The sequence below is a fragment of the Ambystoma mexicanum genome, chromosome 7q (genome assembly GCF_040938575.1).
Source record: "Ambystoma mexicanum isolate Mex_15411 chromosome 7q, UKY_AmexF1_1, whole genome shotgun sequence".
NCBI lineage: Eukaryota > Metazoa > Chordata > Amphibia > Caudata > Ambystomatidae > Ambystoma > Ambystoma mexicanum.
The window spans coordinates 745017255-745030626 of NC_090941.1; the positions used below are offsets into that span (position 1 = coordinate 745017255).

General features: G+C 41.8%; 1 protein-coding gene across 1 annotated transcript in view; it reads right to left on the minus strand.

Moving 5' to 3' along the window:
* Positions 1-13372, minus strand: part of DDX10 (DEAD-box helicase 10) — a 1554249-nt gene that overhangs the window by 1451268 nt on the left and 89609 nt on the right. Inside the window, exon 5 of the mRNA XM_069640199.1 lies at positions 3406-3526. Within this exon, the coding sequence (XP_069496300.1) occupies positions 3406-3526 (121 nt within the window). The remainder of the gene's footprint in view (positions 1-3405; positions 3527-13372) is intronic.

Genomic DNA, 13372 nt, shown 5'->3' on the forward strand with positions numbered 1-13372 from the left:
TGGAGACTGATGTTAACATGCCACTGTCATATATTTCACAGATCACCACTACAGTAGATCAATGGCATGAGTTCACAGTAAATGGAGTATTAGGCTAAGTTACAACCAAACCTCAAAAACGCAGGGCCAGATGCAGTACCTATTGATCTTTTTAAATCCAACCAAGAACAATTGGCACCCATTCTTAGCCATGTTTTCAATGCCATCGAGGAAACTGCCAGAATACCCCCCCAACTTGGTCCAAATCTGGGATAGTGACCATCTTGAAAAAAGGAGATGGAGCTTCACCAAAATATTACCACGCAATGTCCCCTTTTTGACTCAACCAGTAAAATATTTGGGAGACATATCAAAAAGTCCTCAATTGGATTGACTGCAAAAGTATACCGATGATTTGCAGGGAGGTTTTAAAACAGGCATTGGGAAAAAAGAACAGACCTAAACTTGCATCGCATTGTCACCAAGTATTATTTTCTCCAAAAAGCACCCATATACTTGGCATTTATGGACCACACTTCGGAGTTTGACATGGTGGAGATACCGATATAGTGGGAGATTCTTAAAAATTTACACATGACAACTCCAATTATTAAATTAAAGCACAATGCTACTGAAACAATGGTGGTACTGGACGGAAGGGGGAATGCACAACGTCTCATCTCAAGAGGGGTCCACAAAGGCTGTATCTTGGCACCATTATGGTTTAATTTTGGCACTAATGCGCTTGACTGAGTTAAAGGCTATTGCCATAGATGTCCACGGGTAAATGGCAACCCAATGCCATTGCTTAGTTACACAGACAATGCAGTTCTTGTACGCACTCCTAAAGTGTAACTATGCCTTACAAATATATACACAGATTTCATGAACGGCTGTTATTTATCAGTTAATGTTGAAAAACACCAGATTTTTGTTGTGGGCGCAAGGAACCCATCACCTTCCACCTCATCTACAGACCACTTCACAGGAGCACCTTCATTGCAGACATCTACAACTTACTCTCCTCTGCCAAATTACCACATTCAAATAATGTCCTTCTCCCCCGAGTCACAGGCTGATACCCACACTCCAGGGACACTTTTCGCACAGACCGCTTAAATGGACCTTAAGCAAATTGTGCTCGCCAACATGCACAACAACATCCTAGACTCAGTCTTCACATCACCCCTTGCATCACCTATGCAGACCCTGTTCCATTTGACTGATCTGACCACGCCGCCATCCCATTATCAGTCATCCACTAGAATACGGCTTACAAAGGTCAGGCTTAACGCCCCCTCACTCAACACCGTTCATTCGAAACCTTCCCAGTCAATGAGCTAGAAGCAAACTTGCAGACATCCCCACCATGAAAATGCCTCGGGCCTCCTGGAATTATTCAGCAACTCTTCTATGAAACTGGTGGACACTCATGCCTCCCCTAAAATCCAGCCGGGCTAAGACCAAACCATCCGCCACATGGTACACCCCGAGCTAGCCTCCAACAAACACTCAATCAGAGCCCTAGAGAAACGGTGCACAAACACCATAACTCAGGAGACCTCACCAATCATAAATCTCTGTGCACAAACCAAAGGATTCTGATTACCGAGGCCAAAGCTGCTTACTATTCTACCCCCATTGTGGCAGCCTCTAACAGGAGCAAAGCCCTCTTTACAGTACTAAAACATTGTACCAAACCCTCACCCGACTCAGAGGTACCGGCAACTCAGGAAAAATGCGACAGAATCACCACATTTTTTTAATGAAAAAAAATAGACAAAATCCTAGAGACCACTGAATCAACCTCTCACAGCATTAGCATCCCCTGTCCCTCGGCACGCACACTGCCCCTCTGGACCGATTTCTCTGCTCTTTTTCCCCAGATCTCCTAAAAATGATTGCCTCCCTCAAACCTACTTCTTACTTCAATAATTTCAGCGTACATCATTAAACAATTGACGGCCGGTCGCTTAATGCGCTCTTCAGCATCTTCAATGGCTCCCTCCCAGAAAGATAATTCCCGGACACCCTCAAGACTAGTCTCGCACGACCCATTTGAAAAAACAAATCCTGCATCTAGACGAGCTGGCCAACTACAGCAGGCCCATTACAAACCTCCGGTTTATTGGCTACACAACTACTGGCCAGAACTGAATAACTCCACCTCCTAAATCGGTCAGGGTTCCACCCAAAGTATAGCATTGAGACGGCCACCATCATGGAGGTGGATGATGCTCTTCAAATCATGGATGACGACGACTAATGCCTCCTCGTCCTCCTTGACCTCTCGACAGCATAGGACACCCTCGACCACCGCACCCTCCTCAAACATCCCAATATCGCAATCCACCAATAGGCAGACGATACTTAGAGTAAATAGCATGCAGGACATCATTTGTCTCTGTGATTACCTAGACATCATCCAGTCCTGGATGTCAACTGTCTACCTCAAACTAAACACATCCAAGACTGAATTTGTCTTCATCGGCCAGCCCGCTAACAAAACAACTTGTTCAACAATGGCTCAATGATATGCACCTAGAAGAATTTGATCCACAACTCCCAGACTCTGCAAAATTCTTGGGCTTCACCATTGGCAGCAGCCTGTCCTTCCATAAACACATAGCCAAGTAGGCTCAAATAGATGGGCTCAGAATCTCTACCCTTCAACAAAAAAAAAAACATAATACATTTTTTTTTTTAAATTAAGACCCTTCATACCGCCACAAGACTTCCGCGCCATAGTGCAGACCCCTGTGGTCTCGCACATCAATGGGGTGCTCACTTGGCTCCCCTAAAAGCAGTCCACCATGCTGCAGCACGTCTTATTACGAGAGCAGGAAAATGTGACCGAATTATCCCCATCCTACGCAAACTACAAAGGTTTCCACTCCAAGCCAGGATACTGTTCAAGACTGCATCTATCATCTACAAAGTAGTCACTAGTACCACCGCAGCGTACCTGAAAGCTAAGCTCCACATATCTGGTCGTACACACTCCAAGCGCAGCAAATCGATCAACCAGACTCGCAAAACACATAAAAAGATGCATTAAAGTGCATGGGAGGCATACATCAGCAGAGGAGCTGCATTTGCCCACAAAGACAGATTTGTGAAAACAACTTGTGTTAATATAAAAGCCTGAAGTCTTGTCATTCTACTTGTACTCTGAAGGACTGTTTCAGATTTGCACGGTGAATGTTAACCCTCAAAATCACAGCTATAGGACGACACTAATACCATGATTATGAACAGTAATGTGAAGTTCATTATCATTTCACATTCAGTGGTTTTCACTAAATTACTGATTAGTAATATTGATATGTTACAGAAAGACCAAAACAGTGACCATCCCAGAACGAGCAGCATTAAAAATAAGACAATTCTATTTCAACCACAATGTGTTCTTTATCGTACACTTACTCAACATTTGAAGATCGGATGTGTGAAAAAAAGAGGTTTCATCCATGTGTTGTAAAAGCCGTCCTGGGGTGCAAATCAGTACATTTGTGCGGTGGATACTGGCAGATTCTTGCTTCAAATCCTGAAAAGAGGCATAAGTAAAATAGTCAAGTGTGAGCTCTCATGACAGAATCCAACTGTCAAACAGTGTATGGTAATTCAAGTCAAAATATCCCAACAATAACTAGAGTGGTCTAGTCCAACGGTTTATAGAGAAACAAAAAAGGGCAGGTCTTAAGAATCACCTCCGGAGAGCAAGTCTACCTTCTCTGGAGCTTTAATCAGAACCTCCTCAATTTAAAGAACATAGATCCACCCCCTCCGTTATATTGCAGCACATATATACATGCACCTGGCCTGTTTCTGGTTTAGGCAAGGCAAATATAGAAAATAAGGTCCATGCACTGAATCACTGAAAGCAGTGTAATATTTGAATAAAAGCAAGTTAAAAGGAAAAAAACTATGGCGCTTCAAAAAAGATCTGCAGTTACTAGAAGATAAACTGGCAGCAAAAGATGCACAAAAAGAACAGTGAACAGTCTGAAGTGGGAAACGTTCCTAAACTTCAAACTGCATCATGGATGAGTGTCTCCAATTCCATGTCTGCTATCAGTTATTGAGGGTGTGCCACTAGCTCCCAGTAAATCTTACTGACAAGAGCTCAAGCAGGTAAATATATATATATTTTTTAAGCGTATTGGTAAATATCAATCTTTTACACTACAATCAAATATGTTACTAAGTACAATTAATCATATAAAAAAAGATTCACATTTCATTATAACAAACAAGTCATTTAAGACCATTGAAGCTATTAAAACTTACACAATATCTTATAGAAATACCTTCTAAAATAATCCATACATATCACATACAATATGCCAAACTATTGAACAGTGCTAATGCCTCCAGAATCAGGCTAACATGCTCCCATATGAAGTACGCAGCATTGGTCTCAATCCTCCTAGTGTAGGCCAAAATTGCTCTTAAATTACATCTTGCATGCAGCTTACGAATTTCTGGTAATTATGTTTTTTATAAAGAAAGCAGCTCAGGACATTGCGAGAGTAAATGTCTAGTAGTTTCCAGAGCTTCTTAAAAATCCTACATGTCCTGTCAGCTTCTGGAAGAGACACTGTAACACCTATTACCATATACAAAGGGAGCACATCAAATTTAACAAAACAGCATAATGAATCGCCATAAACCGTGATCTACAGTGTACCTAATATAACTTATGGGTTCTATGTATGGAAAGGATTGTCTGGCAAATTCATTCAGCAAGGTTTTACCAGGCAAATAATCTACATTGTTTACTCCGTCACAGATATTCGCCCTTTCAATTAATGTTCTTCTAACAGAAGTTATTAAAAGAATCATCATCCACATACCCACTAATCTGATCTTGAAAATCAACACAAGAGCTCTGCAGGGCCTTCAACGAGTAAGATACCTGGCTTTTGATTTTATCCGAATTCATGTCCCAGCTTAATATGGTATTGTGCCTTCTCTGACAAGATTTTTATTAGTAGCGGGCTTCTTTTTAATTTTACTTGCATTAATAATGAGACCAGACCATGTTCGAGGCGAGCTGCTTCTACTGGGAAAAATTGTGGTAGCCCCAAGTTGCGTCGCCACAATTTCCCTTCAAGCAATTTGAGCCATTGACGTTATCAGTATACGTTTCCAAACCATACAGAATTTATATATGGTTAGCATACCTTTGATCAAACACCCACCCTTAACCCGTACAAATGATTTACTCAGCCCAAATCTACTTAGCATTTTATGCACAACATAAAACTGAAGCAGTTTAGTAGAGAGAGTACGAGTAATTAAGGTACCTAGATAAACGCAAGATCCCAATACTTCCACAGGGCGATCTTCAAGTTTCCAGATTAAATTTCTATATAATCGTTTGCAGTCAACAGGCACGATCTTGATTTTAGTTCCATTTACTTTACGGTTATTCTCTCTAGAATACCCTAATAATGCCGTTAGACAGCTCTGCAAATCAATAGGTGTTTTGTCAAACACAGTGTCGTTACAATATGGCCAGGCAGGCCCTTCTTTGAAAACCTACGATCCACGGCAACAACATTGATAGGGAATGGCAGAGCTAACAGAATGAAATGGGAGAAATTGGTGGAACCCTACGAAATGGGGGGCATTGCGGCACCAGATTTCGAACCATACTACCTGGTGGCACAAGCACAATACGCTAAATACTGGCAGGATCCAACAGATCGAACACCACATGTCCCCATCGAGCGACACTCGGTCCGGCCAACCGATATGCGCTCCATAATATTTACGAAAACCCACAGGGATTAATGTAAACTCGACCCGACAACCTCCACGATTGCAGCCTGGGCCGCAATCAGTAAAAGACTACAAATAGACACAACCTATGACTTACAGGCCCCGCCATGGAATTTCCCAGGCATCAGACCCACATACGATACTAGTATACATAAGACATGGGTTCCGGAATATGAGATCAAAATGAGAGACACGTTTCCGAACGGGAGATTCGGGACACCAGAGGACTTCGCAGACACAGTGGGGAGAAGCCAATTGGCCACCCTCCAATACCACCGCATGAAAGCAGCATTTAAGAAGCGATGGCCAACATACCCAGAAGAACCACCGTACATGCATGCTTCCAGTCACTATACTCACAATCTGGTACAGGGGTGTCGAAGTTAAACATAATCCAAACTCACTCAAAATCATCGAATAATATCAAAGCCTCATGGGGTATGATTGATTTATTGATATTTTATTTCTATCGCGCTCGTACACAAGTGTTTCAGAGCGCGATACGGGATATGGATATGGGCATAACTATAGAGGAGGGGAAATGGTCAAGATATTGCCTTTTGTCTAAAAAAAGTCATTAAATGCTGGCCTCAGGCTGATACAATTTAAAATATTGAATAAGCTCCACTATAGCCCAGCTAAAATGGCGAAATTCTACAACACATTATCTGGAAACTGCCCGAAATGCAGAAGCCCCAGAGCGGATGCATTCCATATGTACTGGGCATGTCCCCTGATCGCTGGGTTCTGGCGGGAGGTTGCGAGAACACTAGACGATATAACACAGATCCCTGCGCAGCTCAGCCTCCAGAAATACCTGTTTGGGGATATAGGGAAAGTACCAGAGAAAACTAAAAGACTGTTCAATGTCATATGTGTAGTAGCAAAGCAATGTATTCTTCAAACATGGAAAAGCAGTCACGCCCACTGCCCCGCATAGAACATCTCCTTAAAGGATTAACATATGTTAATGAATGCGAAGAAACTTACATAGGAATGATGCCTATAACAAGCAGACCAAAAGACATTTGGACTGTGTTTAGAACATACCCGAGTAGAACTCTACCCGATGCAGAGAACTCTAATAGTGAATAGACTCTGCCCAAGACCGGATAGCTCGAAATTCTTTTATCACGGACAACTCTGAGGATGTGCAAATATACCCGATTGTTGTCTAGATAAATGAAATGTTGGGTTTATGCATTACTATTTTGTGCACCTTGAAATCAGTTGAAATGTGGAACAGCTGTGATGTGATATGCAAACCAAAAATAAAAGTAAAAAACAAAAAATAAAATAAAAAACAAACAGTGTCATCTGCATACGATAACCAGGACAATGATGTAAGTGATAGTGTAGGTGGGTAATTAGTGCAGCTCTCCAATGCAGACTCCATGTCAGCCATGTATAAAGTGAATAATAAAAGGGGCCAAAACGCAGCCCTGCTTCAGTCCGTCAGCAGTAAAAATAGATTGGCTTAATCGCCCCTGCATATCAAGCCTCACTGTAACAGCTGTATTGTATTAGAATTGTATTATTAGACTGAGTAGAGCTGGGTTGATGCCCCATTTTGCGAGTTTTGCCCATAGCCTAGCCCGCACTATACTCTGTCAAAAGAGTTTGAGTAGTCAATAAAAGTGATATATAATTGAGTCTTGTAGTCTAACGAACTACCGATGAGTTGTTGCACAGTCCAGATGTTATGGATCGTGCTCATACCTCTTCTAAAACTGGTTTGCTTTGCTGAAAGAAGCTGCTTTTCTTTTACCCCTGCCTGTAGTTCACCCAGTAGAAAATTGAAGAATAGCTTGACAGAAGAGTATAACATACGAGCAATCTATAATTTGTTGGATCCTCCCTCTGACTTTTCTTATGAATGGGGATTAATATAGACTTTCTCCAGGATACTGGTATTTCCCAGCTTAATAAAACCTTATGGAATAAGTTGTACTGAATAATAGAGCAGTGGCCCGGGTCACTCGTAAACAAATTTGAAAGCCCATTCGGGCCGGGGCACGAGAAGATTTTAAATTTACAGATCTTCACATAAACATCTTCTGCACACAGTGTAAGTTCCAGTTTGAGCCCAGTAGCCACTAGGCAGGAAACAGATGATTCCAATGCCATAGATGTACCATAAGGAGACTGTGTGCCACACATTCTGCTTCGACAACCAGGTTAACTTCTTTTTATTACTTTTATTCTGGTACACTCTTAATGACTTCCAGAAAGCCTTGCTGCCATTTTTCCACAGGACACGATAAAGGAGCTGCCAACATGCGGTTCTTGCTGAATGCTTTTCGATGCGCAGCCAATCCTTATATATAATGCGCAGAAGTGCTATGTTTGCTCTCCCAAGATGATAGCTGACCCGACTTAATGAGTATCTTCACGTAACGGGTGTTTTGATGTAGAGATCTTTTTCCCCACAATGGCAGGATCGTAAATATTAGTGCCAGAGGACCTCTGGGAATCCCCCACCTCTTATACTTCATGGTGCTATTCTGCCGAGCCAGGGTGGATATTAAGTTTACAACTGTATTTACATCTTCACCCAGTTCCGACAGGACCACTTGGTCAGAGCGCAATCTTCTATTTAATTTGTCAATGTTCCGCTCTGTCCAAATTATCCTATTCCCCCTGCTTAGCAGCTTCACAAAGATAATTTGGATTGATCTTCAGTGTTACGGAGCTGGAGTTCTCGTATTTTATGATCACAGAGTTCAGTATATTGCATGGTGATATCACAGATTCCCCATTCTGTATTACCCCAAAAAAAAAAAAAAAAAAAAATCAAGGCCAATAGATTGCATGAAACCATGCCATTTTATCCATTGGGCTATTTAAAAGGGTGCTCCTATGGCCCACCGTACCCTTCCCTTTATTTAAGATACCTTTGGAAGTCTCACAATACGCATTAAGATCGCCCCGTTTAATCGCATCTTTAACACGATGATTCCATCCCCACTCCATTATTACTTCTCAAATAACGTGTTCCATCTTATGTTCCTCCTCTCCCCTTTCGCTTCCCCTGCTGCAACTAGCACCTTGATGCCCCAGGATTTTGTGCACCGCTACAAATGTAAAAATAATACCTCCGCTAGATGTTCCATAATTCTGGCCACCCCTTGCACGGAGGACTGTATCTGTACCCATACAGTCCCCACTCCCTCATGTTCTTTTTCTGCACTTATCAGACTTACCCAGTCTGCTGCCGTAAGCACAGAACTTGCCATTTGCTGGCTGCACTACCACTGTTTATTGCCTCCATTATCTATTTGTTTTTATCTATTGTTATTTATCTGTGTCTCATCTGGTCCACACTCTCCAATCTCCCCCTTTCATGTACTTTTCCCCCCCATCCCTTTCCCATACACTGCACGTTCTCAATGTCACTGGACCTAGTAAGATCGTTGTTGTGTTCTCCCCTGTTCCCTTCCCTTTTGCCTGGTCGCGCTCTGAAACACTTGTGTATGAGCGCGATACAAATAAAATATCATAGCAGTGCGCCCCCAGATTGTCGCAGATATTAAACAATAACATCCGCCGCCAGCTACTTGCTTTAGGTAGTGAGACTTTTGCACATAAAACATTCAGGTCACACTGCCCCACGTGGAATTCACTCATGTGTATGTGGGACTTGGACCTAATAATCAAGCCTCCACAAGGTTTGCCAGTAGCACCTTTGACAGCAAATCTACTCAGTATCGTACAGCCATAAACACTAATCGATATGAGCCATGTCTCCTGCAGTACAAAGACACCAGAACCCGTCAATTTACTAAGACTGGCCCCCACTCTTTGTGAGTTGCTTATGGCCACAAGTGTTCCAAATGATTGCAGATAAAGGTTCACACTAATCCTTTCAATAATGCCCTTTAGCAGATATACAGGGAATACATGCCAAGCTCCCCTGGCGATGCATCGTAAGGGTAATAGACCATGTTACCCTTACAGTAAGGAAGCCGCCTACTAGCTTTGTAAACTTTCTCTCCACTAAGTTTGCAGTGGGATCCCACTTCAAAAGAGAACTCCATTTGTAAATAGTAGGATGCGAGGAAATAATAAAATCTACAATATGTTTGTTATTTAAATGTAAACAGACCTAATTCTGCTCAACCGCCACACCCTTAGTTAAAATTACCCTTAAAAGGAGCATGTGGAGTACCCTCAGTACCTCAGCACTGCTGAGAAAAGGGCTTTCTGTGGTGGAAAACAGTGGAACAATTGTAACTTTAGTATTGTCATGTATTTTTGACTTGAGAAGATTTTGCAATACTCCGCCCTGCTTGCAAGTTTAGGTCATCAACGTCTTCACTGTTCAATTTGACTTCATTCCTTAAAACATCAGTACTCAAACCAGTGGTTTCCAAAAAGGCGTACGCAATGTTACTAGGTTCATTCGTAGTTACATCCGGCATCTCATGATCAGAAACCGCTGATTTTGCCCCTTTTTGTCTTGATATGGACTACATATCCAGTCATCCAATTAGCCCTTACTATTGCTTGTCTCACATTTATTTCTCTAGTAGGCTCCTTTGCCTTCGTGTTTTTTCTCCACGATCATGTAATTCTCTTCAGTAAAAATTCAGGTCCAGTTTGGATTCTTATGGAGTGTCTTTTGATCAACAGGCTTTACCTTTTTTTAGACACGGGATTCACCTTTTTCCGTGATCTGTTCTTTTTTAGAGGAAAAATCACCCTCATCAAGGTCACTCTTTATCACAAGGAGAGGCTGTGGTAAGTAGGATAGAAAACACAATTACTGTTAAGTGGGCTGGGTGGATTATACAATGCTTCGGACTCTGACGACAGTACTACAGAACTGCTGACAGCGACCACTTTATGTAGACCACTTTATGTAATGTAGTCTCGAATAAGGTGGAAAACTTGGCATTCGGGGCAGCCTTTGATAGGTCTATGGCAGTATGTACCGCTTGCCAGCTCTTTTATTCTTTGAGAATATCCGAGCACAATAAAAATAAGGTTTTTAGCAGTACGTGTATTGAGAGCAAGACTTCATTATTCATTGCCGTGTTTTCTAAAGACGATAAATTGCTACCGGAAAAGTCACCAGAGAGATTACTACTCTATGTCACCAACCTCTCCAAATCCAGGAATTGCGAGAAGCTCCCGCCAATGATATTCATGAAGTAAGTTGTTTTTTTCCACCAAAGGCGGGGGTAGGTCAGTTTCTATTGTCTCCTTCTGGAGACAATAACATAGGTTCAAAAGTGAATTATCTATAGGTGGGAGGTTTATACTTTGTTCATCCTGGCGGCAATCCCCATTAGTCTGGCTCGATTTGTCTTTGTAAACTGTTTCCACCTGAATCGGAGCACGCTCCATGTCTGCTGTGCCTACTGTTGTTGGTAGGGAAAAAAATAAAATAAAAAATAAATCGGTAATCTTTCCATCAAGAGGATTACTCTGTGTGCTCACAATTCTTATCCTCATGAGGCTTTGTCAATGGGGCTCCTGCTGCTTTATTCATGTCAGTATCCGTTTTTTATGCCTCCCCAGGTCCTATACAGTTTGTTCTGGCCCATGTGTTAATTTTTGTCAGGTAACGGGATCCCTTCCAAATCACCTGCCGCCACTGCATTCTGCCGACTGCACATGTTCGCTCACTTGCCCGCGTGCGCTCTGTGCTAGACAGGAATAATTATGCTCAGGTATTTTGGCAGTCCAATGAGCAAAGCAGGAAAACGTCTTCCCCAGGCAGTAGCAGATAATTGAGTAACTTGTGTCCAAGCTGGTGCTGAAATCTGCACAGCATTGCAAATTATTTGCAGTTGCAGAGTCGTCAAACGGCTCCATGTTTTCAAGTTAATCGCTACCTAGTCCTTAGCTTATTACCTAAGAGCACTAAATATGCTTGGTTCACACAAGTATGGACCTGTAACTCCCAGCATGGAAAGTGCTGCTGCATAAAAGGCAAGGACTAGATAAAGGCTAGTTACCCTGATGAAATGGAGACAGTTAGCAACTTTGCAATTAACCATAGACACCATGCTACCAGATACTTTGTATCCAAAGCTCCCTTGTAAAATACATTCAAACTCCATTTAGAGTGAAAAGGACTATGGATACTATGTTGATACATTCTGAACACAAATAGCTTTGTAGCTTGAATTGACACCCTAAAAAATAAATATGCTTAACTAATTAACTAATGGAGGACATTGGACAAATCGTTTATAAATATTGGTGTTAACATCCAACATTGTCTGCTAGTCTTGCAGAAGGATACAAGCATTTACTACTCCAATATGGCGGTTCTTCAATACACTTTTCTAGTGCGCATTCCACATATGCGCAGAATGCATGCTGCGAGGCTCAGAGAAGCTACAGACTGTATCAACATAGCATGCAGTTATCTGCAAAAAGCGAGTCCACCTCCGACTGTGCACACTTGTGGTGGACTAATATACTGATCCACTGTTTTATTCTTCCGAGTGGGTACGTAATTCGGAGGAAAAAATAGACAATAAAGAAGCCACAATGGAGCTGTCAAATGGATTTGCATATAATGTTTGTCATACGTCAAGCGCCGCGACATTTCATTGATGGCAGTGTTTTAGTAAAAAATCATATTTTTACACCACACACCGTGGGTAATAAGCAGCACTCAGATACCTGAGGGTTCGTAGCACTATATAAATGCCAAATTATTATCATCATTATAGATGGCTTATGCAACAGGATGATTAAACAGTACAGTCGCCTCTCCAAGATGGAGGCCACCTTTTTCGACTCTCCTGAGGGTATTTGGTTGTGGCTAGAAAGAAAATGGCTACTTAACTACACAAACTGAGCGGCAGGCTGACACTTTGTATACAGCCAGCCGCTGTAGCGACTTGCAGGAGACCTTTTGCAGTCTGCATCAGGTAAGCAGACCTTTATATGTAGGAAATTGTGTTTTTAGACTCCATACAATTTAAAATTGTCACCATACCAACACACATTTTTCTAAATCTTTAACTTTTAGATAAATACAACAGCCAGTTGAGACTGTATCCACAACCTCTGTATACCTAACCAAGCACCCATCAGTTGTGAGGCTTTTATTTAATTCACAATGGCTGTACTATTTTGTTGGTGTATAAGACCCTAAGAATAACTAGTGGTCATCACTAACAGCATGACATGCATTACCCACCGCAATAGCATTTCTGATGATTGCATCTGCTTGTTAGGCAAGATTGTGTGCAGTGCCCTTTGGGAGACTACAGCAACCTTGTCCTCCTGGCAATAGGGAACCCAACCTTTTGTATAAGTCTGTACTACACAGGTAGGTAGTGTGGCTGAGCAGCCAGGCTCATCTCAAGGGGAGTCAATGTGAGCTGTAAGGTTGCAACACAGATTTTCACAGCGACAGCTATCAAAATAAACCCTTATACTCAAGGTTTCTTGATTAAACAATTATTAATGTATTTAAGAGTCAGTTATATAAGCATTGTTCAAAAGGGAGCAAAACATGTAACAATTAAAGTATACTTCAAAACACACTGTTTCTCTAAAACCAATGATACCCATTGGGGATGGCACATAGACACTTCCTACACACTCAGGTGACTTAAATAGCTAGGACAGTGTGTACATT